We start from the raw sequence: 10,263 nt of genomic DNA, 5'->3' as shown, positions 1-10,263 counted from the left end.
ATTCAAGAGATGAATAGAAAAGGACATAGTGTGGTGGTGTAATGGCTAATGGAAATATCAATGTTTTTTATGTTATGGGTTTGTAATGGCATTGCAGAGGTAGACTATGATGTACCCAAATATCTCTTCTTTCTTTTAAAATACGATGAATACAAGTATAAGCAAGCTACTCAACATCCAATTTATTTTGGCCAGCCAAGCAAGGAAGGAAGGTGTGGTATATCATCGAATCGATAAAGACTAGAGTGTTGTAGCACGTTCCGATGAAGAGATATTAATTTACGATGTTGAGGGACAGACAACGTAATCGGCATGGCATAGGGAGAAGACGGGGAAACGATGGAACTCTTAAATCAATATATGAAACAACCGAAGGGGCAAAATTATAAAATCAAATATTTTTCAAATTTTTTGGAGTTAAAAGAAAAAACAAATAACACACACGTGTTTCAACCTCCTAATTCATGGGAATGGCACGCATTACACAAAACAAAATCATCAATCATCTGACCAAACAAATTAGTCAAGTCAGTGCATCGTTGATAAATAAATCCAATTCCAACCAACACCCCAAGTAATAATAAGAATAATTGAACAAACAAAACAAAGGATGGTGATTGGTGAATGAATCTAATGGTTTTCCCAGAAACCTCACAACCAGTAATCATCGTCATCATCAAACTCCAATTTCAATTTCGGCTTTTCCCAAATTTTTCCATCTAAAACATCTCCATCTAATCCACCAAAGAAAAATGAATAATAATACTTAATATACATGTAGCAGGCAGCAACAAATCTCCCCTCCCTCCCTCCCAACAAAGAAACCACCAAACCAAATTCAAAATCAATAATCAATATCAATATCTGCCATGTTATTACCAAAGAATCGAATCAAGAACGAATTTCTTTCTTATCCTTTTTGTACCTTACTTGTCTCTGTCTCTCTCTGTCTATGTCATCATCAGATCAGATCAGATCAGATCAGTCAGTTGGCCCGCCCCCGCCCACGCCCTCCTTCTATGTCCTCATCTTCTACAGGCTCCGGGAAGATTTCCTTGGAATGGCGTCTGGCCGACGATGAGTTCCCATTGTTACTGTTTCCGTTTCCATGGCCATCCCCATTATGTCCCCCGCCACTTCCTTGGGACCCTGTCGTCACCCCAATCTGCTTGAAACTTCCGCCACCCTCCACTTTATGAGAAGTGCCAGCAACATCCGACGAGCTGTGCCGCCAGCTTCCGAAAAGGGCAGCATTCCATGATCCTCTTGAGGATGTGGTTCGGAGGCGTGCAGAGCTCGGCTGTTCTTCTCTTACCACCTTAAGAGGGTTTTCTAATGCTTTAAGAATGTAGCGCATCAATGGCCTCCGACCGGGCCGCGGGTTGAGGCATGACCGGGCCACAATTGCCATGGCCCAGACTTCCTCCAGCAGATCCTCATCAATGATAAGTGAAGGATCTATGATGTTTGTCACAAGGTCCTTGTCATATATACTAATGTTAGGTAATGTTGCATCCAACCATTCCTTCATTGCCCCATCTGGGCTTGAACTGATTCCGAGCTTACCAGTTACCAGCTCGAGCAATACCTTCCCAAAGCAGTATACATCATAAGCACACGTTGCTGTAGGCGTACCTGCTCATGCATTAAGATGGAAGAGTCAGTCAGTAATTACATTATTCCACACTAAGAAATAGGATCAGACGAGGAAATAATTGAAGAAACAAAGCAAGGTAACAAACCACACTTTATTGATATTTCGCCAAAAAACAGAGAAATTTAAATCATTTAAAAAAATTGGAGTGTTATGTACAATTTGATGCATTGTTTGAAGGAATTCATTGTTTTATTATCAATTAGAATGATTTGTGGTTGGCTCTTGTTGGACTAAAAAATGAAGTATCCAGGCTCCGTTAAAACCCCAATTAGGAGCATATTTACGATTAGTGTATTATAAATAATTCCTATTTGTTATTTCTAAAGTCATAACAAAAAGAAATGGTAACAAAGCACATTTTATTGATACAGTGTAAGGTCAAAAAGCACCCATAGTTCAAACAGCCCTCTAGCCAAAAGAGGGGGAAAATACACATTTACATAGTTTGCAACCCCACAATCAAAATTTTCAGTACAAAATATCCGTTATATATTTTGAGCTCTTGATTTCAAATCTGGCAGTACTTGTTCCTTCTAGCCAAAGAAATTTATAATCAGATTCACCCTTTTAAGGCAATCTTCAGTTAAAGTAGCAAGTAGCCAAGATAGATGCAACTCTGAAACAAAAACAATTACAACTAAGACTTTCAAGGAAAAAAAAAAAAAAATACGAAAAACACTTAGGATTTAATACAAGAATTTAAATACATGGTTAAAGCAGAAGCAAGTCAGAAGCTTAATTATGCAAGAACTATATCCACGTGCATATAATTTATACACAATCAAATATATACTACAAGCACAAGCTTCATATATCATTTATTATTTGAATCTCACTTATGCATCATAGACGCGGATACTAGGCAACAATATGCAATTGATGTCTTATCAGACATATATCATATAACTAATAAGTATAATATATTAATTTTTAACAGCATTACAATACCTCTATATATTATACAGATGGCACTATTCTAATAAAAGATTGCTATAATAATCATGTATATAATTTTCAATGAGTTCTTTTGTATAGTAGAAACAGATTGTATATCAATATCAACTAACATAATTTTGGGAGAGTTTTCTTGATAATAATATTTTGGACCAAAATATATGCATAAATGGATGTAATCCTTGGCGCTGGAGTCAGAGCAATCCGACGCAGGATCTATAGGGATCACCCATTTTTATAACCATTTTTGGGGGCTTTAAATGAAAATTAGGTGTTTCATGTCTTACGGTTTAAAGGGAAAAAATATGATGAATCATATAAGAATAGTCGCCAAAACATATCTTATATAATCCATATATTAATAGCAATACATTTTGCATGAGACTATTGGATATAATATAAACATTACTATAAGATGTAATTGTATTGATATAAATATTCTTGAGGTCTAAATTTATGGAAACATGTAGATAAAAATCTTGTACAATTTATATCTACAAATCATACCATTTATTTACATTCCTTGTGGAAAACCAAACATATGAATCATATAATTCAATTTATATATTTCCTATTTCATATATACTCATTCTACAGGAAACCACAATCTCTCCCAAAATCATACAAAAATTCTTATACATTTAATTGTACCAAAAAATTTAATACCAAGGTCAACATAAATGGGACATTTTAAGAAACAAATCACCAAAAAAGTGGGAATGGACAAAAAGATCACAAGCATAACTATGCAATAAAGTATTAATTATAAAGTCTAAAGCCTTGTTCATGTAAGTTTCAATTATTGAAAACTAGGACATGAACAAGTCTTACTCAGGAAATTTATGAAATGAGTCATGACTCAATGCGTAATAAGCACGTGTCACAAGCATAGATCATAAAACACAGCCAGGTATTCATAAATGAAGAAACACGTGTGTTCAACTTCAATATAATTATTGTAGACATTGACTTCAATCTTCGTATTGTAAGTGCCATAATGGCATCAACTCATGTTAAGAATCACATAGAGATTCAAGTGTCATGCTCATGCACAGAGAATAGAAAACATGAAAACAATAAATGCAATAATTGAAGGAATCAGACATACCTGATGCAGCTTGATCGGATGACCTGCAAAAGAAGCAAATAATAAAAATATCAGCGAAGAAGAGTACATAGGACATTAATATTTGAAATGAAAAACACTGCTTTCATTGGATATTAAAAGTAGACGCACTTCTCGTTTATTTCAATGCCATAAGAAAGGAAAATTCAATGTTTCCTTAGGTTTCTTCTTTTAGTACCAAAAGTTGTAATTTTGACGAGGATGGAGACTTTTATGCAGTCAAAAGGCTAAACATCTGCGGGTTTTTGGTTTGGTTGCAAGATTTACTTACTGGGGCAAGCGGAGCAACCTTGAGATCCTGCTTTGATGAGTTTCACTTTCTTGAGGACAAACCTCACTGAGGCTTCCCAACCTAACTTCATATTTATCATCAAGGAGTATGCTGCTGGCTTGGACATCCCTTCAGTAACACAAAAAATAAAATCTCAATTTTCCAAAATGAGAATAGCAGTAGGGTCCAAAGCAAAATAATACCCATAGCAAAGACAAAGAAACTACAGAATACACATAATCTTAAAGAGCGAGATCATGTACAATCTAAGCTCACAGTTCTAGGACCTCTATACAAGCATTCAGAAGTTCCTGGAGATATTATTCATTGCTCTTCTGTATCTTTGCACCTATTTTGTGACATCCTAAGGGTTTTGATCTATATACATTATGCAACCTTCACCCATGTACCATTCAAGGATTTTTTTTTAAAAAAAAGTCGGATTTATCAACCCCACGTAATAAAGCAGACATGAGTGATACAACAAAAACCCCTAAACATGACCAGTTTTAAATGAAATTACAAGTAATATATATAATAGTTTTTACCAGAAAATACTGGGCAGTTAATTTGCAGGGAAGCATATTTTTCACAATATATGTACAGCTATGTGTTGGAGAAAGTATCTTTGGTGCTTGATACCACAATTTGGATCTTGTTTACAAAAACCATGCTGCATCTCTACGACTTTTGGTGTTATGCTGATCTATTACACGATAGATAATCAAACAACAGTTGAAATGCAACTGACTATCTATGTATGTGTGCAAGCACAATCCAAAACAAGACTAAACCTTCATCTAAAAACACATGTTGACTGATATATGTAGGACCTAAATCAATAATATTGTCTAAACATGTATAAAATCAGAAATGCCAAACAATGAATAGCAACTCTTCGGGTTCCACTTATGCTTGTACGGGTTGGGCCATCAAATTTCAATAGACACCTAACTGATAGCCTAATATGGAGAGAACTGATGGAAATATTCACATGCTAGAGAAATTGCAAAATAGCATAAGCAAAATTTTCGGCATCAACTACAAAGTGAGCTAAATGACTTCAGATATATTCTGCTTATCAAATAGACAACTTTATATTAGCAAGTATAGACACCATAGGAGCGATAACGATAAATCTAAGCCTATCATATATATTCGTGGTCTCTCATTATGTCAACCCACAAATGGATCCAGTACCTGTGAACAAGTGGGGGGGTACATTCGTGATGCAAGTAAGACAGAACCTCGGCAGCTCCAGTAGCAATTTTAAGTCTAGTTATCCAATCCAGTGACTGTAAACTATCATTGTCTGAATTTGATTTCTTGAACAAAGAACTGGACAAATCTCCATTTGGCATGTGCTTGTAGACAAGAAACTTCTCATTCTCATTTTCCAGGCAATGGCCCAATAAGGGGACCAATCTAGGATTGGAAATTTTGCCATAAAGATCCAACTCTGACATGTAGCTTTCCTTTCTTGCTGCTGAATTCAAATCTATCTTTTTAATTACTACTGGGATTCCACCTTCAAGTTTTCCATAATAGAGATGGCCAGAATGGCCAATCTTGATTAAATTTGGATCACTGAATTCACTTGTCGCTTGAAGAATCTGCTGATACGTAAATGCATCTCCAAGAGCTGAGAGGTTCAACGGAACTGCAGTATTCCGAGGAGTTGCAGCAGCTGGAGTGGGCTCCACGCCTCCCGTTACTTGGTTTGCTGTTGTGCCCCTTCTGCGGCGCTTGCATGCGATCAGCACTACAATGATTAGTACCAGAAGCACAATCAGCACAAGAGCTCCCAGGACTGAAGCTAAAATGATAATAATCCTGGTACTCTTCTTGTTAGATCTTGGAGAAGGTTGTGTGCCATTATTCCTTCCAAAGTTATCGAATACCATATTCCTGTCTGCGTAGAATGAGGCACAATCGGTCACACTCCTTTGCCCAGTCGCGTGTTGGAGGCAGTTCCCTCGAACAGTTACATCGCCACGTGCATAACCTGGAACTGGGCCCTGGAAATAATTGCCTGACAAATCGATAACGCCAAACCTCCCAATCACAGGTGTAAGCTCTCCATAGAGCAAATTGTGTGATATGTTAGCTACTGCTACTGCAGCAGTAGAACTAGCTATTGAAGTGACATTTGGCAGCTCACCAGTAAAATTATTAAATGACGCATCAAGAAGCCGCAACGAGGGAATCAACCACAACGCCCTAGGAAAATCACCACGAAAATCATTATGCCTCAAAATCACAAACTGCAACTGAGTCAATGGAGTAAAAAGATCAGCAGGCAACCGTCCTGAAAGTAAATTGTTTCCAAGTACCATCCGCTGCAAGCTTCTCAACCCCCTAAAACCAGGAGGCACAGACCCCGACAGAGCATTAAAGCCAATATCAAGCTCAACCAGATTAGACAGATCACCAAGCTGGTCAGGCATAGAAGAGAAACTGTTCCCTGAAAGATTCAAGAACCTCAACCTAGACAAAGACCCAATTCCGGAAGGAATTGATCCCCCAAAAAGATTTAACGACATATCCAGCTTAGTAAGGTTCCCCAGAGATGCAAATGTAGATGGAATACTCCCTGTAAGCCTATTCTGCGAGAGATCAAGCACAGAAAGCCCCAATATCTGACCTAAACTAGACGGTACTTCACCCGTGAGGTTGTTACCGGACAAATACAATTCAACTAAGCTACTAGAATTGCCAAGAGTTGACGGAATAACCCCATCGATCGAACAAGACCTAAGATCAAGCACCCGCAATGAAGCAAGCTGCAACCCAAACCACTGCGGGATTGACCCCAGCAACTGGAAATTGGAGGCATTGAATGAAGTTAAAAGGGTGAGGTTTCTTAGGGCATCCACTGAAAACTGAGGGTTTTGCGTTCCCTTCCTGGTCCTCCTAAACCCGGAAATGTTGATCCCTGTAATTCTACCATCAGTAGAACAATGTACACCCATCCATTCTGTGCACGGGTCCGCTTTTATGGGCCACTCTTTCGCTCTCAGCCCTAACGAAGATCTCAATTGAAGCAATGCTAATCTCTCGTCCCAGGATGCCAACAATTGCTGCTCTAATGTACGACCAAAGAGAAAGAAAAATAACGGCACGCATATAGCAACTATCCGGCTCCACCGATCCACCATTGCTGCTGCAACTTCATTGAACTTCGCCACAAAATCAGCCTCGATTTTCCGAATCCCAGGAATCAGAAAGCTAGAGGCGGCTGCAACGCTGGGAATCTAGGGATTCTCAGTGCGCGCATTTTTTGATAAACACATAGATAGGCAGACGTTGCTGTGAGAATGGAAAAGAGATCAAATTAAACAGAAAGATGGATATCTCCGGAGCGGAGTGATACTACTGATTACCTTGGCACAGAAACGAATCATCAGAATCAGTCCCGGATTTGTTTGTTTCTTCACTCAAACAGTTTCCATGTCACTCAATAACAACAACACACAAGCACGTGTGTGAACGAACGTATCTCCAATTTTGGTCCAGTTCGGAAAGAGGGGATTTCTCGAGTGCAAGAAATAAGTCAACAATTCTGGGGTTTTAGGTGGGGATAGATTGAAAAAATGGCGAAAATACTGAATGCATTAGCAGAAGCAGCGAGTGATGATGACAATGGATGCTTGTAGAGAGAGAAATCACACACAAATCTCTCTCGTCTCACTCTTTCTCTCTCAAGAAAACCCCAAAAAAAAATATCCCTTTTCTCTTTCTCTCTCTTTTTCATGCGCCTTTAAACTTCAGCAGCCTTTTGCCGGCGCCGGCGCCTGCCGACTGGGTCGGGTTTTTAAAAAAAACGAGTACAGTTGTTTAGGTAAGCATATCCGGGTTCGGATCCGATTAGGGGTTTGACCGCCGAAAATCCCGCCCAATAAACTAGCCCTTACAACAGAGGCAGAGATTAAACTTGTCAGGGTTTAGGTTGTCTGCTCCAGTTTGATCGGTACCTCTCGAACCCCTTTATGAATGGTGCAGATTGATCAGGATTCTGACTCCGGGAGTAAGTTTATACTCCCATAGGGGAGACAACAATCTTTGCAACTCCATGGAGTTTGGAGTCCAGATACGATACACGTTCTGAAATTTGGCACTGATATTGGTGTACGCTAATTTAATGGGGAATTCGACTCCAGGGAGTGGCTACCATTTTGTGACATGTAAAACTGTTTCTGGTTAGGACATTTCAATTGAAGTGTCATATTTAGAGTTTGTTGTGCCTTTTTTTTTTTAAGTATATAGTAGTAATAAAGAAATATATTCAAAATATGTCTTAAAAATAATGCTCCTGGAGTATAATTTAAATTTATGTTTTTTTTTTTTTTTTATAAGTATCATTCAAAAAATATTCTTATTTTTATTTTAGTAAAATATCTTATTATTGATGTTCTTTTATTATAAAAGATATTCTTTTTATTCACAGTAAAATTATGTACTTTTAATTGGATATAAAAAAAATAAAAATATATTAATATTATATTATTAAAGTAAAATAGGTCAAATGTAAAATGAGATATATAAAAAAAATTATTAATTATTGATAAGAATAGTGAAATATATAAAAAGAAATAATAGTAACAAATTTTTCATACTAATTGAATCAAATATGTCGATTTGACCCAATCAGTCTTTATCATAATGGTAAATAACAAATATTGCATATATAATAATATATTTATATTATATGTGGTTATTATATATATATTAATATGATCAAATTTGATTTGACTTACTCAGCACCTATTTTGTCTCCTATATTAATGTTATATTTTTTAATATAAAATTAATTTTTATTCTAATTAAAAATAATTAACAAATAGTAAGATACGCATTGAAAATCCACAAATAATCGGAGCCATACGATTATACTATTCTTTTTGCTCAATTGTTGGGTGTGTTTTTCTATTTTGGGATAAATATTTTTTTTATAACTTATCTTAACACTCTTTATTATTTGAGTAAGTTTACAGAGGGAGATATAATGTGTTTATTTAGTATTTTATTTTTATATAATTTTTTAAATTTTATTTCTTCGGTCATAATTGAAAGAATTTTTATCATTTTTAAATATTTTATTTAAAATTATCATTTTTATTATAATACAAATAATTTCACATTAATACTGAAATAGTTTAACTTTTATATAAATTACAAATATATTATTACATATGCAATTAATTTATACATAAGTATAAATGACAAAATATAGAAACTATCTTACATATTTCTATTAATTAATAAAATACTATTATTTCTAAATTTAAAACAAAATTTATAAAAATAATTTGGACAGAAACAAAAAGGGTATTAAATATATAATATACAATATATATATATTGAAATAAATATATATATATATACATACTATATACATTATTCTCTATAATGTTTTTACAATTCGTGTTACTTTGCAATAAAAATACTTACAACTATTAACATAAAATAAACACAAGTATAATCCTTACAATTGGAATATTATCGAATATGCTAATATCATCTAACCAAATGACAATTTTTAGTATGAGATATTGACATATAATTAATCTATTATATTTATCAATATATATTATAATTTATTAAATACTATAAATCAATGTTAATATCTAATGTTAGAATGAGTTGTTGCGTGGCTAATCTATGTCTAGAACGGATCAGGTGCTGAAGCACTTAAAAATCTAATTATATGATTTAATTTATTAAATAATATAATTAATATAATTATATAAATTAAAATGTAAGTGTTCAGCATTGTGCTGAAAATTTATTTTCAGCACTTGATCCAATCTGATCTATGTCAACGTGTATGACAATATTTAGACACTAAAAGACATTTTTAGGAACTACAAATTAGACATAAGGTTGTTTATATAATGTTGTATTAAAATATCAAAATGATAGATGATATGGAAGTAAAAATATATTTATATTTATGTTTATATGCATATATGATGCTTTGAAACACAATATCTGTTAATTGGAAAACATTTTGGAATTGATTTGACAGCAGAGTTCTCTAGCCTTCTCAAAAAATAATCCGAACTATTTCGCAATATTCGAGTGATTAACGCGGCAAGAAGATAAATAATCAAATTAAGAAGGTAAAATAAATATTGCAATCTATTGAAAATTGAAGAAAGGGTAAAATAAAACTATAAATCAATATGAAAAATTTAAGAAAAATTGAAAGAAAAAATTATTTTAGAAAAAAAATGTGTGTAAGGTGAATGAGTC

The 10,263-nt window shown here is 34.7% G+C and overlaps 1 protein-coding gene across 1 annotated transcript; it reads right to left on the bottom strand.

Annotated features, from left to right (window-relative positions):
• Nucleotides 1-472: 472 nt before the first annotated feature.
• On the bottom strand, nucleotides 473-7,893 carry LOC127252654 (probable LRR receptor-like serine/threonine-protein kinase At2g16250). Its single transcript, XM_051276935.1, has 5 exons — nucleotides 7,392-7,893; nucleotides 5,209-7,317; nucleotides 4,009-4,137; nucleotides 3,720-3,742; nucleotides 473-1,635 (listed from the first exon to the last, which is right to left on the bottom strand). Exons 2-5 carry the CDS (start codon nucleotides 7,164-7,166, stop codon nucleotides 986-988), a joined length of 2,760 nt encoding a protein of 919 aa, XP_051132892.1. The 5' UTR covers nucleotides 7,167-7,317; nucleotides 7,392-7,893; the 3' UTR covers nucleotides 473-985.
• Nucleotides 7,894-10,263: the final 2,370 nt, after the last annotated feature.

This window comes from Andrographis paniculata, unplaced genomic scaffold, assembly GCF_009805555.1.
Source record: "Andrographis paniculata isolate CXL003 unplaced genomic scaffold, ASM980555v1 Contig46END, whole genome shotgun sequence".
Taxonomy (NCBI): domain Eukaryota; kingdom Viridiplantae; phylum Streptophyta; class Magnoliopsida; order Lamiales; family Acanthaceae; genus Andrographis; species Andrographis paniculata.
The sequence above is the reverse complement of the archived record's forward strand: the minus strand, read 5'-3'. Positions and strand labels throughout refer to the sequence as shown.